This window comes from Perna viridis, chromosome 5 (genome assembly GCF_037379345.1).
Source record: "Perna viridis isolate PV_CMFRI_1.1 ecotype Kerala chromosome 5, ASM3737934v1, whole genome shotgun sequence".
NCBI classification, from domain to species: Eukaryota; Metazoa; Mollusca; class Bivalvia; order Mytilida; family Mytilidae; genus Perna; species Perna viridis.
This window is the reverse complement of record NC_142449.1, coordinates 46,680,910-46,703,686: the sequence shown is the minus strand read 5'-3', so window position 1 is coordinate 46,703,686 and position 22,777 is coordinate 46,680,910. Positions and strand designations below refer to the sequence as shown.

General features: G+C 32.2%; 1 protein-coding gene across 1 annotated transcript in view; it reads right to left on the bottom strand.

Annotated features, from left to right (window-relative positions):
• The window catches only part of LOC148617968 (uncharacterized), a 98,215-nt gene that overhangs the window by 21,986 nt on the left and 53,452 nt on the right, over positions 1-22,777 (bottom strand). Inside the window, exons 20-23 of the mRNA XM_088585156.1 lie at positions 5,329-5,459; positions 3,570-3,705; positions 2,944-2,979; positions 1,451-1,581 (exon numbers count right to left, since the gene is read on the bottom strand). Of these exons, the coding sequence (XP_088441282.1) occupies positions 1,451-1,581; positions 2,944-2,979; positions 3,570-3,705; positions 5,329-5,459 (434 nt within the window). The remainder of the gene's footprint in view (positions 1-1,450; positions 1,582-2,943; positions 2,980-3,569; positions 3,706-5,328; positions 5,460-22,777) is intronic.

Below are 22,777 nucleotides of genomic sequence, written 5' to 3'. Positions count from 1 at the left end.
TTAGTAACGGCGGCCATGTTTTTCAAAGGATCAAAAATCCCCACCTCAGTTCTATGCATGATACCCCAAGGAACATTCATACCAAGTTTAATTTCAATTGGTCAAGTAGTGTCAGAGGAGATTTTTGAAAGAAATAACATTAAAAATAACCAAAAAAAAATGTTGAAAAAGGGCAATAACTCCAACATGGCTGAACAGAAAAAAAATGAAAATTTGGCCACAGATAGATCTTATCATGCTGAACACTTTTATTTGGACAAAATTTGGCTAAACCTGATGGTTTAGGAGATATATATGCGAAAAAACTACTGTCTGACCCCTATGTTCTATTTTAGGTAACGGCTGCCATGTTTTTCGAAGGACCAAAAATCCCCACATCAGTTCCATGCATGATACACCAATTACCCTTAAATGATTAATAAACTGAATCTTCATTTCAGAGATATCAATTCCTATCAACCTTTAAAACAAATAAACTGGGAGATTTTCCAACTTGACATGTCTCAAGTAGATTTTTATGTAAAAGCATATTTTTCATGTAAAATTTATTTATTTTCTATTTTTCACAGAAAACATAGTTATTTCAACCAAAAACATACCACTAATCTTACATTCTTCTGTAATAGATTCTACATTTTCCATATATTTTGTGGGAGTCTCCCTCAAGGTATGCTTATGATCTGTAGATCAATAGTTTAGGCCTTGTCATTAGGATCAGTCCAATAACTTAAAATTTCTACCTATCTATTACATTTTACATCCAAAAATCACAAAAATCATCATTTAGCAATAACACTGATATATAGTCTCATATAATTTAATCCAAATGGAGACAAGCAGTGCTTCACAAGCTAAATAGGAAGGTCACATTTATTGCCCAGTAGTTCATAGTAGAAAATACTTAATATATGTAGAAATTGATGACTTTATCCCTGTGGTTTTAAAATAATGACTATGTTTTATGTCAATTTTGGAACTATTTGGCCATTTCTGAATGGAAGTAGTTCTATCCACCTGATGGCGCTAAAAATTTAGATAGATATCACTGGAAATAAAGAACAATAACTCTTCCAAGAATTCTGTCACAAAGCGAGGAGTTAAGAAAAAAAGCAATGGTAAAAAATTCATCCAGTTTAACTATAATTTTAGAATTGAATTGGTTAAATTCCTGACTGATTCCTCTGCCTGGTGCCTCTAAGGTTATTCTTCTGTGTAACAAGTAAGGCTTACGACTTTGGATTGAGTTTAAGCTTGATCTATATCATCTTAACAATTTTTGAAGTAGACACACTAAGGACACAGGTTACTAAATTGGTAATTATCCACAGAGCAGTTTCAGAGAAGATCGCAAAAGTAACACTAATGACAGATAGGCACCAAAGGAAGGTCATGACAAAAGCTCACATAGATGGTCAGTCCTGGTGAGCTAAAAATGGGAAGCTATTATTACCTCAACACCAGCATAATAGTAGCCTTTACTTTTACAACGCTTGATACACATCTCCAGAGTTAATCTACTATCTGTCGAATGCCTGAAAGGCATTGCATGGTGTCTTTTGTCATTAAAACAACCAACATACCCTGTAATTGAAAAAAGTAGCATTAAAATGGATATTTCCTTCTCAAATTCTCAAAACTATACAAAATATCAATTCAAGCATTTAAAATTTCTTGGATATTATATCATCCATAAAAACAACATTGAAGGCTTAGCAAGGCACAGCACCATATATTTGCAGAAATCAAATCCTGAATGGTTTACACAGATCTAAAAATCTGACTGGATGTAGCTCTAAATTTGGATGATGATGAATATTTGACACAGGATGAGAATAAGTCTAGAACTGAAGTGGCCAAATCACTTAAACTGCTTGTAATAAGACTAATAATTATTAGAGATTACATGAACAGACAATGTGATTTCATTATACCCGCAAGTTTTCCTTTTAAAGCACGGTGAATAAAATCAAAATGACTTTAAATGGAAATAAACACATTAATCAAAGTTTTTTATTAAGTCAAAAAAAGTAAAAAGTAAAAAAAAAAAAAATTGTTATGCATAGCCATATGTATCCAACCATCACAAAAAATTGCAAAAGAACCCGTAACTTCTGTAAAATTTGTCGAAATTAAAATGGCAAACATAAAATGGAAATATGATCAACTACAAATAGTGACTAACAATCCTACAAAATTTGCTGAGCAGTTTATGAGGAAGAGTTGTGTCCAAAAAGTGTTCCTATAGAGTAGTATGTATTAAGCCTCTTAACACCTATAAAATCGGTAGAATCAAAATGGGGGCACAATATAATAAACTGTAAATTGCAACTAACATTCCTACAAAAGTTGAAAAAATTGGTTTAGAGGTTTACGAGCAGTGCATCCACAAAGATTTCCTATCATGAAGCATGTACATATTCAATTAGTCCCAGGACACCTGTAAAACTTGTCGACTCAAAATGGTGGCATATTATGACCAACTACCTATGGTAACAAATAATCCTCAAAAATTTGCAGAATGGACTCTGAGAAGTTGCGTCCACAATGTGTGAAGGATGGATGCAAGCAAACAGGCATTCACAGACGGACACCTTCTGCATTGCAGCAGGGGACAAAAATGATAAGAATTTTAAAGGGTTTACATCAATTGAGATGAACTGTTTCCAAAAGTTTAGCAAAAATTGGTGGAAGCATTTTTAATTTATATTCTGAAAACTGGAACATTCCATAACTGCAAAATGCATCATTTAAATTATAGGGGGACACTTGTGTATATACATCTTGTCTACAAAATCTTTCTTTCAAAACATACATGTATATAGTTTACTGCTCTATAATTAAGACGAGTAGAAGTCAAGCTAGGAAAAAAGAATTGGATATGCCATGTCCTTTTATTAAAAAAATAAAACTTCTTCTAAATATCTACTAAATACTTAATATTACCTTTAAGCTTTATGCAGGGTTTCACTATTTCTTTTCCTGCAAATGAATTTATTATATCAGATTAAACATTTGGAACTCAACTGATGCTTATAAACAATACTTCTGTAAATCCTAAAAATGATTGGGAAATATATAAGAGAAGTAATCCTTGCAATAAAACTTTCATGCTTAATGTATTTTAAATGAAATTTCCTTTTTTTTCTTCAATATCACTGGCATAAAATGACCAATTCTAATTATTACATGCAAGAATAATATCTGGCTCAACTTTTTCCTTCATATAGTACGGTAAATATTACTTTTCAGTTCTATTCTACACTCAATATCCTTCATATCCATAAATTATGCTGTAATATACATCTTTTATTCCCAATTTAATATTATTCTTATACTTATTTAAATGTCGGACCTCAAAGTCATTTAAACGCAAGTCTGAAGAAAAGTAATATCTTAAATACTTCAGGACAGCAAATACAAAATAACTATAAGTTTTCATCAAGGTTTTTTATATGATTAAACTGAAAGTACACTATAAAATAACTTTCTGACTTGAAGATCTGGTACACTTCCATATCAACAAGACACAAACAAATACTATCACTAAATAAAAGGACTTGCCACCAGACCTGTTTTGTATACAGAAAGTGTCCAACTGCCTCCACAAATCTGTTTTTTATTGCCAAGACATGGAGTGTTACAGAATTTCTCTTCTGATGATCCATACTTGTTGTATTTATTCCCACAAAAACAATGTTGATAGTACTGAAAATGCAAAATATATTTAGAAACAAGAGGCTCTAGACATGCTGATTTACAGTCTTCACAAAGTCTGTCAGTCTGATGTACAAAACAAACAATAACAAGACGGAAGTCTGGAGGTTTGTCATTGTTCTGGAGCTTTATTGATGAAAGAACCAAAACTCCTGTAATATCTAGCCCCATTTTTGAACAGTCTTGCTTTTCTAGAATGTTTGGTGGACCAAATGTCCACGTTTTTCTAAAAGATCATCATAAAGACTGAAAAAAATGTAAATCTTACAATTACTAAGGGAGTTAGTTAGGACAGCATGACTATAGGGTCTAGTAAGTTTTCCATGCCTTTTGCTATCCGACCAACTTTTATTGACCTTCAAAGGGCAATGTCTACAAAAAGGAGTCAACACACCTAATGATCCCTATATGGACTTTTGTATGTCTTGTCATATAAGAATCATTTTATCAACTGACAGTTTATTCCTCTCTACTATTGTTTTCAAGTTTTCATTTAAAAACACACAAAAATAGTCATTTTTGACCTTCTCAGGAAATAAATACAATAATGAGCTGTCACAAGGTAGAACAGGGTTATGTTGCTATAAGACTTAAGTCATCACTACAGAAGTTATATGGTCATCATCATGAACTCATGGATCATTATGGTGTGTCCATCTGTGCCATAAAAACTGATTTGTTCAATGTGTCATAGTTTTCCTTTCCCCTTCACCAAACTTGACTTTTATGAGTAACTCAGCAGGTGTTTGTAGAAAAGCAGAGGACATTTACCCTACCAGTGCACCTGGTCCATGCTCCCAGTTTTTAGTGGAGTCTGAGTTGCTCATTTACTTTTGTTACTCTGTATGTATGATTTTAGTTACTTTATGTTCTTTGTTGTGTATGTCTGTTTTCCATGTCTGGTCTTTGTCCCTGGATTACATTCTTTTGATTACTACTTTTACCTTATTTCTCTTGATTACTCTTGTTTTTAAATTAAAAGCTAAAAACCACAAAGATCATTATTGTTTACCTTCTAATGTCAATAAAGGAAGGAGTTGTCATACAATTTTGACGAAAATGAATAGTTTTGTAGAGCTTCTCAAGGTGAAGAAAGAAGGTCCCTGTTAATTATCCAGTATCTGTTATAGTTTTTTTTTTTTTTTATATTTAGAAATTGGTTGACTTAACCCCAGTTGTCTAAAATTAGCAATGGCAGCCATGTTTTACACTTAATTAAAAATATATGAGATTTTTTTTCATAAGTAGAATACTCCTAGGATGCTAGTGTTCATATTTAGTTATAATCCACTGAGTGGTTTCAGAGAGGGTTGATGACAACAGATGATGAAAGATGCAAAATGATGACCATAGCTTACCTGAACCACAAAACTTTTTATCAAATTTGATCTGATTCAATACAAAAATTTAAAAGTTTTGAAAGTCAAATCTCTGCAACAATTATTTCATGTCATAAAATAAAGCCTAAAACTCAAAAACTATGAATATATAAGTTGTCATTCATATGCACAAATAAAATACCAAATGTTACAACAACTACAAATATTGGAAAAGCAAATGACACAAAACGATATTTCTCCAATATCTCTTTTCAAAAAAGAAAGGCATAATTACCTCCAAACCAGCATAATAGTAGCCTTTACTCTTGCAATATTTGGTACATGTCTCTACCATCAACCTGTTATTTATCATATGTTTGTATGGCATTGCATGCTGTCTTTTATCATGGAAACAACCTATGTAATCTGTAATTTACAAAAAATGGTATTATGGAATAAAAAATATTTTTCTTTTTCAGTCTGCAACTTTAGCCACAAGTCCGATATCCCAGACTAGTAGATTTGAGTATCAATTTCTACAGGTCTGATTGGACTTTTTTTTTCTTCTTTTTTCTAATATCATCTTATGAATGGAGGACTAGTTTATAATTGCAAACAAGCAACTTGTCTAGTAAATAAAATTATTAACCTTTTAAATTGTCTATTTTTTTAATAAGTAAATCTGTTCTGGGACTATTGGAAGATTTCATCTACTAGTCCTGTTGACTGGTTGTTTGAAATTTTTTTGGTACAGACTGCTCTTACTACAATAATTCCTTAGAGACCAAGATATTTTGCGTTGTCTTCCACATATCAAAAATAGGCTTAACATGAATATTTTGCTTGAAAACCATTTCCATTTTTCATAAGATTAAATCATGTTCACTTTTTTTTATATTTAACTGAATGAAATAAAGAAAGATTGGTAAATTGATTTTACCAGCGGTATTTCATACAAGTGTTCAAATCTAAAAATGTATTTCGGCCAGGGTTTCATAAAAAAAAAATAAAAAAATCAATATTGAGATTTTTCTCAAATCCGAACTCCAATTTTGCCCAATCAAATCACTTGAAATTGAAGATTTGAGAAGAAACTCAAGGTTTTGAGAAAATTTTTTTTTTTTTTTTATGAAACCCATGCCAGAACAGCATTATTCTCTTTTTCAAAGCATGCACTTTGAATTTATTTTGCTATCATACAGCCAAATAAAATTAGAAAGTAGATTCTCATTCCTCCACTCCCCCCTAAAAGAATTTTCAAACATCTGAAAGCATTATGGGAAAAATGCAGAAAACTGAGTTTTGCATTAACGTTCCAATTCCAAGGATCATAAATCAACAAAAAAAAAAGCAGAGGACCAGAACACATTCAAACTTGATACATAATTTGTTATGGTTAAGCAATGGACTCTTGATTGATTGATTATTGGGATTTAATGCCCAAGCAGCAATATTTCAGCTATATTCAGGGGACTGGACTCTTGACCTTACTGTTTTCCACCAGGTTTTCACATTACAAAATAAACCTTTTGTTGTCATTTTTGGACCCTTCAAGAGCAATAACTCTAACATCAAACAAGTAAATTTGGCTAAACCCATTGGTTTTCAAGTTATTTCCACAAATCCTCAATATTTAGTTATAGTGACCAGGTTTTTTGACAGATCAAAAATCTCCTCACATAGATGTTAAAAATATCCTATAAAACATTCAAGCCATGTTTGGTTACAGTCATTCTTACTGGTAGTCTCAAAGGAGAAAATTTTCAAAGTTGGAAATGTAAAATTCAGGAAAAAATCCATTTCAGGACCCATAACTCATTCAACTGTATACAGATCATTCTGAAAATTTTGGCATGTTTTGGCATAGGTCAAATTCATCATGCTGAACATGTTACCAGTACTCCCTACCAGATTTTACCTAAACCCCGTTGTTTTTGAGTTCTTCATTTTGACCCCTATGGTCTATTTTCAGCAAAAATGGCCATGTTTTTTGCAAGATCAAAAATCTCTATACATAGATTGTAAGATGATCTACATTACATTTATGCCAAGTTTAATACATCCACTAGTTTCAAAGGAGAAGATTCTTAAAGTTGGAAATGTAAAATTCAGTCAAAAATCCATTTTAGGACCTATAACTTATTCATTCATCTACAAGACTACAAGAATTAAGGCATGGGTCTATCTCATTATGCTGAACGATTTTACTTCCTGCCAGATTTTAGACAAACCCAACTGCTTTTAAGCTACATACAAAATTCGATAACTTTACACCTACAGTCTATTTTTAGTACCAGCAGCCATGTTTCTTTGCTAGATCAAAACTCCATATACAAGGATTGTTAAAAATACCCTTAGGAACATTCATATAAAGTTTAGTTACATTCTGTCTAATATTTTCAGAGGGGAAGACATTTGATTAATTGATTGACTGTTGGGATTTAAAACCTGAGCAGCAATATTTCAGCTATATCCAGGCAATGAACATGAAATAGATGATAAAATGAACATGAAATGACGATGAAATGAAGAATGTGATGCAACACAAGGATAATGGGGTCAACAAATTTTGATTGCCACTGGAAATAGTTAGAAGTGGGTAGGGTCAGGCAGTTTAGCCTTCTGTAGTGGAGCAAAATGGTTCCTACTTTGGTAGAATACCACAAAAGGGTTCTGTATTGTGTGAGGGACATGGCATCTTTCCCAACACCTTGCACCACTATGGTCTTCAGAAAGGTTTTCCGTATTATGGCCTGACGACGCCAGCATGTAACATGGTAGGGGTACCCCCATTCCACCCCATCAGGCACACAACCCAGTTGTTCTATGGGCAGAGCACCCTTACCCCCGGCCAAGGTTCTGAGCACTATTAAGTCACCTTATACTACAAGTTTAGTGCTGCTGTGGGCCTACTCCTTTGACATACGGACCCACACAGGGTGAAAATGTTTGATAAAGTCAACAGAGAATAGACACATAGTGATGGCAATAGTTCACATGGCCTTTTGGCCAGGTGAGCTAAAGAAGCAGAAAACTGTCAATTCATAAATTTTCCAAGTCCAAGGTCCAAAACTCAGCAAAAAATCAACAGACCAAAACAAAAATTTGAACTTGACCTGTAATTTGTCATGGTTAATCAATGTACTAAATATTAATTGTATACCTGCAAGCATGACAAAAAATGTGCAGAAAAATTAATTAGTACATAAATTTGTGAATTGGTGAAAGCATTACAAACAAAAGTGTGGAAAACAGTAAATTCACTGAAATTTTCTAAGTCCAAGGGCCGTAACTTCCGTAAAAATCATTCAACTGTAACCAAAGTCGAACTTTATCTGTAACTCTTCATAATAAGGCCACGTACCAAAAACAAATGTATTTGGTATAACAAAAAAAGTGCGGAAAACGCGGACAGACTGACGAACGGAAGGACGACCAGCATTACCTTGAAATCGTTTTTTTAAATATTCATATATGAAATAATACAAAATATAAAATGTCATGAAATTCAATGAAGCAGTGCAGCTAACCAAAAACCTTGCTAGTTTTACAACGACTCAAATTGTTAGAGTTGAAAAAAAGATACAATATCATAATTCCCATTGAGATTTCAAGTTTTCTGCTTTCATTGTACATGTTTTTAGCATATGACTCTATCTAGCATATAACTTTTTAGAAGATGAATATTTGTGTGCCATTATTTTGCATCATTCTGTACTTGACAATGCTCTTTATATTGAATATTCAGACTTTATCCATTAATTTGACTGAAATTTTCCAATGTCATACCTCAAAACCTTTAAAAAAAAACTACATGATGGACTTTTCTCCAACTTCGTACATGAATATTCCTGAAATTTTTGTACAAAAATTTAATTATAGGTTTTTGCAAAACAGAAGTTCTTTTGTTTTTTTTTTTTTTTTTAGGAAAACAGCTGAAAATTCCCCCTTCTTTAGTTACTATGGTAAAATAAAAGCCCAGTTACTCTTCCACAATATCAAAACAATAAAAACTTCATATTAAATAATTATTATATATTAATCCTTTTTAAGTGAATTTGACTTAATATTTTAATTCATTTAAGGTAGTAGACCTGGAAGGTAATCCAAATTTGAAAAGACTTCAGTCACTATAGCATTTGAATGACTAATATGCAAGCATCAAAGTGGGATACTGATGTTAAAGGAAAATAACTTCAAGAAAGGGTTTAGGTCTCACTAACTACTTCCGGCTCAAATGGCCACCCCCCTATGTAGTACCAAAAACACAGTGAACCTAGATGTATGCATTATTAGTGCATTATTTGTATGTTATCTGATCAAAAGTACTTGTAATAAATAAGAGAATGGGTACTTTAAAATCATATTTGTAATTTATTTCAAAAGCAAATGAATATTGTCTACATGTGTGAGTAATATGCCTCCATGCTGTCAGTTAGGAGAAAAGGTAAAAATATGGATTTTCAGTATTATTTATTCAAGTAAATTTTGTGAGGAATTTCTACAATTATTGTAGCATTAGCATGATTTTGAAAGCCTTGTTTTCCAAACTTCACAATGGTGCATACCTTTAAGACGCCATCTGTCCTGGAAATTCACATTGAAACTTTAACAAGAGGCTCCCAGGAGCCTGAATCGCTGACCTGGTTAAATTTTTGCCTTTCAAGGGCAATGACTCTAACATGAAGTTGTCTTGGTAGGACTTATCATGAGGATTATTTTATCAATTGAAAGTTTCACTCTATCTGTTATAGTTTTGATATTGACTGAAAACTGCAAAAAAAATGTAATTTTTCATCTCTCAAGGGCAATATCCCTTATATGGAGTCATCTGACAACTTTGATCCCTGAACAACTTTTGTAGGCCTTATGATAAGGATATTTCAGCAATTGAAAGATATTGGCCAAACCTAATGGTTTTGGCGACCCCTATGTTCTATTTTTAGTAATGACGGCCATGTTTTTTAACCGATCAAAAATCCAAACGATCATTTTGTTAGGGATACCCTAAAAAAGAAAAATACCAACTTTCATTGAATTTTGTACAGTGGTTTTTGAGAAGATTTTTGAAATTAATAACATCAAAAACAGCAAAAAACATCCAAAAAGGGCAATAACTTCAACATGGTTTAGGTCTCACTAACCACTTCCAGGTCAAATGGCCACCCCCCTATGTAGTACCAAAAACACACTGAACCTAGACATATGCATTGTAAGTGCATTATTTGTGTGTATTATGATTAAAAGTGGTCAAAATGAAGCTGAGAATGTGTACTTTAAAATCATATATGTAATTAACTACAAAAGTGTATGAATATTGTTTACATGTGTGAGTAATTTGCCTCCATGCTGTCAGTTAGCAGAACAGGTAAAAATGTGGATTTTCAGTATTATTTATTCAAGTAAATTTTGTAAAGTATTTCTACTATCATCGTACCATTAGCATAATGATTTTGGAAGCTATATTTTCAAAGCTTCGCAACGGTATGCAACTTTAAGATGTCATTTGTCCTAGGAATTCACAGTGAGACTTTGAAAATTACTTTTTTAACATGTAAAGTAATAGAAATGTTAGAAGTGGTTAGTGAGACCTTAACAGATTTTCAACAAAATTTGACCACAGATATATCTCATCATGCTGAATACTTTTTATCCAAATGTCAGAATTTGGCTAAACCTAACAGTTTTGGAGATATATGAAAAATATGCTGTCTGACCCCTATGTTCTATTTTTAGTAACAGCGGCCATGTTTGTCAACTGATAAAAAATCTGAACATTAATTTTGTTAAGGATACCCTAAAAAACAAAAATACCAACTTTCATTGAATTCTGTACAGTAGTTTTTGAGAAGAAGATATTTGAAAGTCATAACATCAAAAACAGCAAAAAAGCATCCAAAAAGGGCAATAACTCCAAAATGGGTTAACAGATTTATACCAAAATTTGACCACAGATAGATCTCATCATGCTGAATATTTTTACCCATGTCAGAATATGACTAAACAGTTTTGGAGATATATGAAAAATCTGCTGTCTGGCCCATATGTTCTATTTTTAGTAACAGCAGCCATGTTTTTTAACAGGTCAAAAATCCAAACGGTCATTTTTTTGCAGGATACTCTAAGGAACAGTCATTATAAGTTTCATGCAAATCTATTCAATAGTTTCAGAGTAGAAGATGTTAGAAAAAATTGTTAACGACGACGGACACCAAGTGATGGCAATAGCTCACATGGCCTATGGCCAGGTGAGCTAAACATTACTTGTTTAACATGTAATGTAATGGAAACGTTAGAAGTGGTTACTGACACCGTAAGCTAAATTATGGCATATTTCAGAGAAATGCATAATTTGATTATTAAAATTGCCTTTCCTGGTCATTATTTCCATTTTCACATAGTGACAGTATAGTGATATTGGCAATCTGGCTATAGTTTAAGAGGTGCATTGTGCAAATTATTGAAAAAATAACAACATAACAACAAGATTTTTGTCAGTAAAACTGACTCATAACTTGTCATCATCCCTGAAATACCTAACATCACAGGTTGGGATATTCAAAGTACTCAAATGGTCATACAGCACAGACTAAGAATCACATATTAGATGAAATAGGTATGATATTAATTGTTGAAATCTGCCCCTTTTTTTCATAATGATAAATGATATTAACTACTACAACTTCTTGAGTTATCATAGATATCAAATTGGAGTGAAAAGTTAGCTAAAATTGTGATTTTTACTCGGAAGTCATGTCAGTGGCTTCAAGTATTGTAAGCATAAGAATGACAAAGGGCTTCCGGCAGATAACTTCACAGACGGAAATGCTTTCTTCAAATTAATGCATAATTCTCTTTTAAACTTTAAATATTTCACCAATATCCCAAATGAATGATATTTCAAACATTTTAAGTGTTAATTTTCAGCTAAATATTGTCAAACTGGTATATCGAGACGCTAAACTATTTTTTGCGCTTGGCCGTGTAGTAATTTTAAAGAAGATAATTAAAAGCCAATACAATTTAATTGGAGTTATCTCTCTTTGGGTGGTGTTGGATTTTAACTATGTCCTGTGAATGGTATTATAATCAAAATCATTTTATCAAGAAGCATCACAATCAACATCATCAGCTGCCTTTTTTCAAGTTTAAGGTCTCAAAAACGTAAATAAATGCAATAATTTTCATGATATTTGTATACATCTTCGTTTTGTTTTGCTGCAGGTTGCAAGGGAAATATGGGTTCAACACCAAAACATTCTCAAACTTGTCCATGTCATGACTGGCACTCTAGCACACTGCTTGAAAAATAAACATCGGGAACCTATCTTGCGGGTTGCATGCCAAACGACTTCAGAGTTTCAGTACCTTTGGTGCTTTGATTTAGTAATTTAGTAACTTAACAGAGAGGCATGACATAAAAATGACCATTTCTTTGTAGTCCCATATCTCATTTTGTTAGTTTTCATTTTATTAGAAATACCACAAACTTACATAAAATGTAAAAAAAGAAAAATATAAAAACTCATAAAATGTTCTTAACATCTAGAGCTAAGTCAAAGATGCAAGCCCTAATATTAAATTCTGTTCCTTTAAAGTATTGATTCAATGTTTCAAATGGGTATATTGAAGATTTTATTTTTATAAGGTGGAAAAATGTTTGAAATGATATCTTCTATTCCAAACCAAGATTTCTTCAGATAAAATATTCAAATTATCTCTCTCATCACATGAGACAGTACGGCTAACCAATAACCTTACCAGTTTTACAACTCCTCAACTTTGAATTAAAAATACATTCTTTATTATAATTCCTTAAAAGATTTCAAGCTTTCTGTTTTTCAATGTTGCTTTGTTTAGCATAAATTGTACAACTCCATCTCGCAATGAACTATGTTTAGCAAATAAGTTTGTCCCTTCATGCAGAAGTATGAATATTTGTGTTACATTAAAATTTACAACAGTAAATTGACTCTAGCTGTGCCTGGCAATGCTTTTTCATCAATAAGTAATCATAATTTGATATTTGGTAACCTTATTGAATATTAACATCATATTAGCCATAATGATTAATTATTAAACTAGAGGCTCAAGAGAGCCTGATTCGCTCACCAGGTTAACCATTTGCTTATTTGAAAAACTTGAGGAATGAGACAGGTTAAGTTAAAATCAACTAAATTGTCAAATACAGGAAATGCTTTTCATAGCATTTTCATGACCTGAATCAGAATTTTGCTAAAGGCTAAATTTTGGAATTTTTTTCAAAAACCTGTTTTATGACTCCTAAGTTCCATTTTTAGTATAGGCAGCCATATCTTTTCACGGATTAAAAATCACAACAGTCATTTTGAGCACAATACACTAAAGAACTATTATGCTTATTTTCATTCAATGATCTTAAATGGCTTTAGAGAAGAAGATTTTCAAAGTTGTACATGTGAAAAAACCCAAACAAAAAAACTGTTTCAGGGGTCGTAACTCCTACATTAGTCAATGAATCATACATGTGAATCTACTAGCCATAGTTCAATTCTACCGGAATTTGAACCTTCTTACCGTTCTACCGTTGAAACAGAAAATCTACTGCTTTCTGAATATTATACACTAACAAATTTTGGACGCTACTTTTTTTATTTACTGAACGAAAAAACCTGTGAGGATCAAATAACGACATTTCCGGTTGATCTCAGGTAGACAGGTGAACATGTTAATTAGGGTCATAAACAGTAATTTAGAACTTTAGTGGTTATCGACGAGATGTAATTTAAAAAATGTGTGATGATTATATAACAGGAGATGATTGACAATTATCCAAAGTTTTAGTGGCACATGATTAATTGATTAAACGATTTATTACCGACGATTGGGACTGGTGTAAATATGGTTGCGGGACATATGATCTTTTGATGGTTATGGAAATGTTTACCACGCAATCATTTAAAAATGAAATTGACTCAAAGTATGGCTTATTTTTTATCCAAGTCAATGGAGGAACTAAGTGATTTTTTCTATTTTGAGCACTCTCACGATCATCAACCATCAAAATGTTGAAATGTAATGTTTCACCTTCAGCACCTCCTGCCATGAAAACAAAGTACTGTTCCAAATTCAATGTTGCGTGGAAGTCAAAGTTAAAGTGGTGCCAAGCCAGTAATGACTATTTGAAATGAAATCATTTTGATGCATATTCATGCAAAAGTAGCAATTGCACGTAGTGGCAATTTTTAAATGAAAATTATTTAATTAATAGTAGATATATACAAATGTAGTAATAATGACACTTTTACATATACAGATATCTATATTTATGCTGTTCTTGTTATGTAAATATTGTCAATAACAAATAAAATCATTAAAATGTCAAAATTTTACTCCATCAAAATGGGTCTTTCCAACTATTCAAACAGAGAATTCACATTTTTTCTCATGGAAACAGACTTAATGCAAGGTTTTCCATAAGTTTCACACATATTTGACTTGTTACGCCACAAAAAAAAAACGCCGATAAATATCTTCCTGTTATCAAACCAAATCTCCGATAAAAATCTTTCTGTTATCAAACCAAATCTCCGGCTGAAAAATGACAAATCTCCAGTTTTGAAGGAATGACCTTATCACATGTATGATGAATGGTTTTGGAAATTTCGGCATAGGTCTGTCTCATGATGCTTAACAATTTAATCTGATGCCAGAAATTTGGTGAAGGCAACGGTGTTTGAGTTATTTTTAGTAATGATGACCATGCTTTTTCATGAATCAACAATCCAAATGGTCATTTTGTGTGGGATACCCTAAGGAACATATATGCCAACTTTCATTGAATTCCGTGCAATGGATTTTGAAAAGATTTTCAAAGTTGCACATGCGAAAAATGCAAAAAAAACCTGTTTCAGGGGCCACAACTCCTACATTAGTTGACCAATTGTTTTGAAAATTTCAGCATAGGTCCATCTCATGATGCTGAACAATACAAGTTGTACCAGAAATTTGCTAAAGGCAATGGTTTTTGAGTTAAACTGCAAATCTGACCCCTATGTTCTATTTTTAGTTACAGTGGCCATGTTTTTTCATGGATCAAAAATCCCAACCACCATTTTGTGCAGAACACCCTAAGGAACAATCATGCCAAGTTTAAAACCTGTCAGTCCAGTAGTTTCAGAGAAGAAGATTTTTTTTAATTTGTCCACGACGACAACGACGGACACCAAGTGATGACATAAGCTCACTTGGCCTTTGGCAAGGTGAGCTAAAAATATTTTAATGCCTTGCCTTATAATTATTTAAACAATTAAAAAAAATACACAGTGAACTTCATTAAAAAATTTTTTATAGATTTGCATATGAATAGTCCATATAACATCAGTTTTATATGAAAATTTAATCACATATTTTTTTTTTGGCAAAATAGAGGTTTTTATATAAGCAAATAGCTGAAAATATCCCCCCTTTTTTGTTATGTTGGTAAGTTAAAAGTCTAGTTTCTCTTCTACAAAATAGACAGAATAAAGTTTCCTGTCAAATCTGATATATTAATCCATTTAAAGTGAATCTGACTTAATACATTTGTATTCAGTTATTTATTTAAATATATTGTCAAAATGACCCTAAAATACCAGATATTGTTCAGTAATGCCAATGAGTCAGATTTCAAAATATCAATTTTTTAGTCCTCATTGTTTAAAATCCGCACAGTGAATTTTCTTAAAAATTTGACAGATGATACACTACAGTTAATGTAATATCATGCACAAATTTAAAGAAAACTGATTGATGGGGAAATTTTGGGGATACTCCAGGTCTACTACCTTAAATATTCTACAAAAAATGATCCTAAAATACCAGATAGTGTTCAGCTTGGCCAATGTTTTAGATTTCTAAAGGTAAAATTTTTTTTAGTTTTTAGTTTTTTTATTGTTCAAAATCTGCATAGTTAAATTCTAAAAGAAACTGAACTAAAATAAGATAAATACTAATCAAGGGAAACAAGATTCTAGTGGAAATAAAAAAATATGTAATCCAGGGACAAAGACCAGACATGGAAAACAGACAAACACAACAAAGAACTTAAAATAACCAAAATAATACATACAAAGTAACAAAAGTATATGAGCAATTCAGACTCCACTAAAAACTGGGAGTATTGATCAGGTGCAAGGAAAAGGTAAGCATCCTCTGAGTTACTCATAAAAGGTTAATACCAGGGTAGACTAAAGAGGAATGGAAAACTATGACACGTTGAACAAATCAATTTTCATGGTGCAGATGGATACACTGTAACAATCCACGAGTTCATGATGACGACCATAAAAATTCTAGAAGCAACATAGCCTTGTTCTAGAAGCCTAATTGTAAGGAGTCTAGCATGATACAAAATGTCTCTGTAGTTACGGCAAGCTCTGGCATAACATATGAGTTGTGATATGAAAACCCCAAACACAGATGCTTGAAGGGATGTTGCCACAGATGAAAGGAAAGTTGACAGTACGGAATGAAGTCATCACATCTATTGTATAGTTTAATCAGTAGTTTTCCTTACCACCAATCTCCAAGTGTAGGTCAAGATATGAGGCTGACTTCACAGTGCCAGCAGTATACTTTATCTCAAGTTCCTTGAGGTAGATGTGATGTACATGTATATAATCCCAAAAACTAGGATTGTATAACAATATGTGATCTATATAGCAGAAACTCAGATTAAAGGATCTAGCTAGACAATGTTCCTTCTTTTGGATAAGATCAGCTATAAAGTCAGCAACATAAGAGAGTGAAGGAATAGGCCAGCAAGTAGAGGAGCACAATTCGTTCCCATAAAGAATCTAGCTAGGCAATGTTCCAACTTTGGATCAGATCAGTTGAAAAGTCATCAACATGAGAGAGTGAAGGAATAGGCCAGCCAATAAAAAAATTATTTTTAAAATAACTTCTTTTAGTATATTTAGGAGACGATTTGGATTTTTTTTTTTACAATTTATGACAAATCTCTACTAAGAACAACATATGTGTATCTAGGTGTACCATCCTTTTCAGAGTAACAATAATATATAATGTTTCTGAGTCAGGGTTTTAACTGAGAATGGGGAACAGAAATACAGAGAGCTGAATAATCATACATTTTAATGCTATTGTATTCTGATAATAATCTTAAATTGAGGGTTTCAGGAAGAACTTTCAAATTTTGACATTGCAGTAATACCACTACAGGAGTAACAAGTGTCAGGGTCGGACTGGATACCCTCTTTGACAGCTGAGAGTACTGAGGTAAAAAGTTTAAAAAGACTAAATACTATTGTCAAATTAAAAGAAAATTGAATTATGGGAAATTTTGGGGGTACCTCAGATCTACTACCTTCAACATCCTATGAAACTCCAAAGGTATAGCTCAAAATCTGTAGGAGATAGCCAGACAGGTCCTGCATGTAATAATAAATCTGTTTTAGTCAACTTTTTCTACAAAGGAGTAGGTTCAGTAAAGCCTTATTTTGCCCCAGTATTCAACATTTTTGAAAGATTTGTTTTAGTCTATACTAGTTAATTTATTTGAAAGGATAATGGTTGCAGTAAATACATCTCAGCAGATTTTGGCTGTGCCATGAATGTTTTTGACCTAATAGCGGTCAAAACCTTTTTGACCTAATAGTGGTCAAAACTTACACAATAATAGTAAAATCTTCAATTTTGTTGCATTTTTGCACATATTTTTCGATGGTTTTTGCCTGTAACAGAACTGGCCGCATCCGCGTTTATCCAAAATATTGACATACATGTTGTATCTTTCAATACTACACAATATATATAAAGACCAAGAATGAACATGAATACAGCTGTATTCGTTTTCCACAAAAACTGTCAAAAATATGCTGAAATGTTGAGATTTTATGGATTTTGCATCATTTAGGCAATTTTGTTTGTGCGACAACGACAAGATGCTTTTCTGTTTTGGCTTAAATCTTATCGAACTAGCTGGTGTAACCACTTGTGTGTATTAAAACAATAAAAATCTTTGTTTTGAACAATATCAAATTTTGAGGCCAAAATTGGCCATAACTGAACCTTCTTCTTTTGGAAATGTTATCTCAGGAAAATCAAAATCCTTTTGATCTGCACAACTCCTTATCAATTTTTAACAAACACTCTACAAAATTTCAAAACTGCACTGTAATAGCTTTGACATAATAGCCAGACAAACTATGTAAATGAACCATCAATAAAACTGTAAGTGTGACCTTGAAGTTAAACAAGAGGCTCCCAGGAACCTGAATCACTCACTTGGTTAAATTTTTGCCTTTCAAGGGCAATAACTCTAATAAGGAGTTGTCTGACACTTTTGACTCCACAAAGACTTTGGTAGTACTTATCGTAAGGATCATTTCATCAACTGAAAATTTCATTCTATCTATTATAGTTTTCAAGATATTGCCTGAAAATGGCTAAAAACATAATTTTTTGCCTCACAAGGGCAATAACTCATACATGGAGTTGTCTGACAACTTTGATCCTTAGAGACTTTTGTAGGCCTTAAAAAAAGAATCATTTCAGCAATTAAAAGTCTCATTCTATCTTTCAAAGTTTTCATGATACTAGCTAAAAAGTAAAAAAAAAATGTCCTCCTCTGAAGGGCAATAACTCTTACATGGAGTCTTCTTTCTGACAACTCTGATTGGTTAGAGACTTTTTAGGCCTTATAAGGATCATTTCAGTAATTAAAAGATATCAACTAAACCTAAAGGTTTTTGGAAATATATGCACAAAACTACTATCTGACCCCTATGTTCTATTTTAGTAACAACGGCCATGTTTTTTAACCAATCAAAAATCCAAACACTCATTTTGTTTACGATACCCTAAAAAATAGCAAAATACCAACTTTCATTGAATTCTGTATAGTAGTTTCTGAGGAGTACATTTTTGAAAGTAATAACATCAAATACAGCAAAAAAATGTCCAAAAAGGGCAATAACTCCCCAAATTTGACCACACATAGATCTCATCATGCTAAATACTTATACCAGGGTCAGAATTTAATTAACCTAACGGTTTTGGACATAACTTTTTTCCTTTCAAGAGCTATAACTCTTACATGGAGTCGTCAGACAACTTTGATCCTTGGGGTCTTTGTAGGCCTCATGATAATAATCATTTCAGCAATTGAAAGAACTTGGCTAAACCTAACGGTTTTGGAGATATATGCGAAAAACTACTGTCTGACCTCTATGTTCTATTTTTTTTGTGACAGCAGCCATGTTTTCCAAGTACAAAAATCCCCACATCAGTTCTATGCAGGATACAACAAGGAACATTCATACTAAGTTTGGTTCTAATTGGTCAAGTAGTGTCAGAGGAGAAGATTTATGAAAGAAATAACATTAAAAACAGCAAAAAAATGTTGAAAAAGGGCAATAACTCCACCGTGGCAATACAGATTAACACAAAATATCTGACAACCGATAGATTTCATTATGCTGAACACATTTATCCAACACCAGAATTTGGCTAAACCTAATGGTTTTGGAGTTATGTGCAAAAAACTAATGTCTGACCTGTATGTTCATGTTTTAGTAACAGTGGCCATGTTTTTCAATGGATCAAAAATTCCCACATCAGTTCTATGCAGGATAAGAGAAGAGAAGATTTTTGAAAGAAATAACATTAAAAATAGCAAAAAACATTGAAAAAGGATAATAACTCCAACATGGCAATACAGATTTTCACCAAAATTTGACCACAGATAGATCTCATCATGCTGAATACTTTTTATCCAAATGACAGAATTTGGCTAAACCTAACGGTTTTGGAGATATATGCAAAATCTGCTGTCTGACCCCTATGTCCTATTTTAAGTAATGGTGGCCATGTTTTTTAACTGATCAAAAATCCAAATTGTCATTTTGTGCAGGATACTCTAAGAAACAAGCGTTATAAGTCTCATACAAATCTATTCAGTAGTTTCAGAGGAGAATATGTTTGAAGAAATTGTAAACGACGACGGCAGATGCCAAGTGATGGAAAAAAGGAAAACGTCACAAATCATGGTTCGCAATAAACTGCCTTCAGCTGATCCAATCTCATGCCCAATAACAAAATTCTACACCAAAATAAACCAGTCCAGACACAATGCTATACAGTACAACAAAATCATTTTAGGTCAATGGTCATCGACTATTGTACGTAGCAAAAGACAATATAGTTACATCCTAGACAAGAATCCTTCATGCAAAATTGTGGTTTACACCCACACGGAATTAACAAAAACATTAAGTTCTTCCTATTTTTAGAAAAGTTAAAGAACAATCAGTGGAAGTTAAAGAAAAAAATCAGTGAAAGTTAAAGTTAAAGAACAATCAGTTGAAGTTAAAGAAAAAAATCAGTGAAAGTTAAGGAAAAAAATCAGTGGAAGTTAAAGAAAAAAATCAGTGAAAGTTAATGAAAAAATCAGTGAAAGTTAATGAAAAAATCAGTGAAAGTTAAAGAACAATCAGTGGAAGTTAAAGAACAATCAGTGGAAGTTAAAGAAAAAAATCAGTGAAAGTAAAAGAACAATCAGTGGATGTTAAAGAAAAAAATCAGTGGAAGTCAAAGAAAAAAATCAGTGAAAGTCAAAGAAAAAAATCAGTCAGTGAAAGTCAAAGAAAAAAATCAGTGGAAGTTAAACAAAAATATCAGTGAAAGTTAAAGAAAACAATCAGTGAAAGTTAACGAAAAAAATCAGTGAAAGTTAAAAAAAACAATCAGTGGAAGTTAAAGAAAAAAATCAGTGAAAGTTAAAGAAAACAATCAGTGAAAGTTAACGAAAAAAATCAGTGAAAGTTAAAGAACAATCAGTGGAAGTTAAAGAAAAAAAATCAGTGAAAGTTAAAGTTAAAGAACAATCAGTTGAAGTTAAAGAAAAAAATCTGTGAAAGTTAAGGAAAAAAATCAGTGGAAGTTAAAGAAAAAAATCAGTGAAAGTTAACGAAAAAATCAGTGAAAGTTAAAGAACAATCAGTGGAAGTTAAGAAAAAATCAGTGAAAGTCAAAGAAAAAAATCAGTGGAAGTTAAGAAAAAAATCAGTGAAAGTTAAAGAAAACAATCAGTGAAAGTTAACGAAAACAATCAGTGAAAGTTAAAGAACAATCAGTGGAAGTTAAAGAAAAAAATCAGTGGAAGTTAAAGAAAAAAATCAGTGAAAGTTGAAGAACAATCAGTGGAAGTTAAAGAAAAAAATCAGTGAAAGTTTAAGAAAAAAATCAGTGGAAGTGAAAGAAAAAATTGGCATAAGTGTAATGCAAATCTGCACAGATGCAAAATGTCACTTAGCAAACATTGCTTAGTTTTAACAATAGAACCTAGAAGACCTTTGACCATAACCTTTGCCTTACTGTGGTCCTCTTGTAATTTAGTTCTTTTTGTTTTCATAAGTACTTGCACACAAACTGTACCTGAAGGCTTATATAATACAAAATATGACCAACAGTTGTAAACTGAGAACAAACTGCAAAAGGACAGTTTTGCTGAACAAGTAGGCAATGCTCTTCACTCTTAAGAAATTGAGGGCTAACAAGTTATCAGATATAAGCATTTTCTACAAATCTGTCTTACCATTTGTAGCAACAGTATCGTGTAATTAGAAAATAAGGTCTTGAAGTTTGTCTTATTGCTTCATTTTTTTAAATAACATACTATCAATTGATACAAATGATTTAAAAAACACTACTAATTAACTTCAATTAGATTTGTTATGCATTCATCATTCATTCCATATGTTAACTACTCATTTCCAATGCATTCAGATAGTTAGCAATAAAAGTTGGGGTTTGTGTAAGACCGCCTTGAGGCATTATGATGGTCTTCTAGTTTTTTTGTTTTTTTTTGTTTTTTTTTTTTTTTAAGAAGTTAAAATAAGTCAAAATGTTATTTTCTCTATTACAGTTTATTTAAGAAATAATTCGTGGAGGAGGTAGATTTGTACTCATTTTAACATGGGTATGGCATTTATATTCAATTATTCAACACCGAGCGACAGCGAGGTGTTAAATGAGAATATAAATGCTAAACCCATGTTAAAATGAGTATAAATCTACATCCAGAAGGAATTATTTCTCTTCTAATATGACAAAGATGGTAATTTTTGTGACAAAGATTTCCCTAGGCATAGCCAAAATAACGACTTCGGTTAACCTCTCCCATAATGGAAGTTGGATTAAATTTATATATTCATGTCATCATATGTGTTAAATGTATGTATTTATATAATTCATTTCAATTAGAGATAACCTCTCTGCTGTTAAATCATCACATAAACATTTTTAAATGAGTGTTTTGTCTCAAAGCGACAGCAAAAGGAAAGAGACAGTGTGCAGATGCTAAAGGTGGGGTAGTACTGACATGTACTGTTTGATGATATGAAAACATCATATTAGAAAATTACATAACTATCATACAAGAGTGTTCCAACTAGACAAAGAGACATTTCAATTCCTTAGAAAGCTCTAAGTAAACTCTTGATGCTTTCAAGATAATTTCCCACCTTTATCATATTTTTTTTTAATAATTTACTAATTTAATATTTATTTAATTCATGATATCACCCAACTGTGACTTGATCGATAGTTTTTGAAGGGTCCCTTAATCATTGAAGCCACTTGCAGCACAGAACATGCTTACAGTTCCCAGGCAACATGTCACTCCTGATAATTTGTGGGAGTTTATACTGGTAATGATTCAGATTTTAGTGTGATGTCTTGTTTTCCTTGTCTTTAGTTCATAT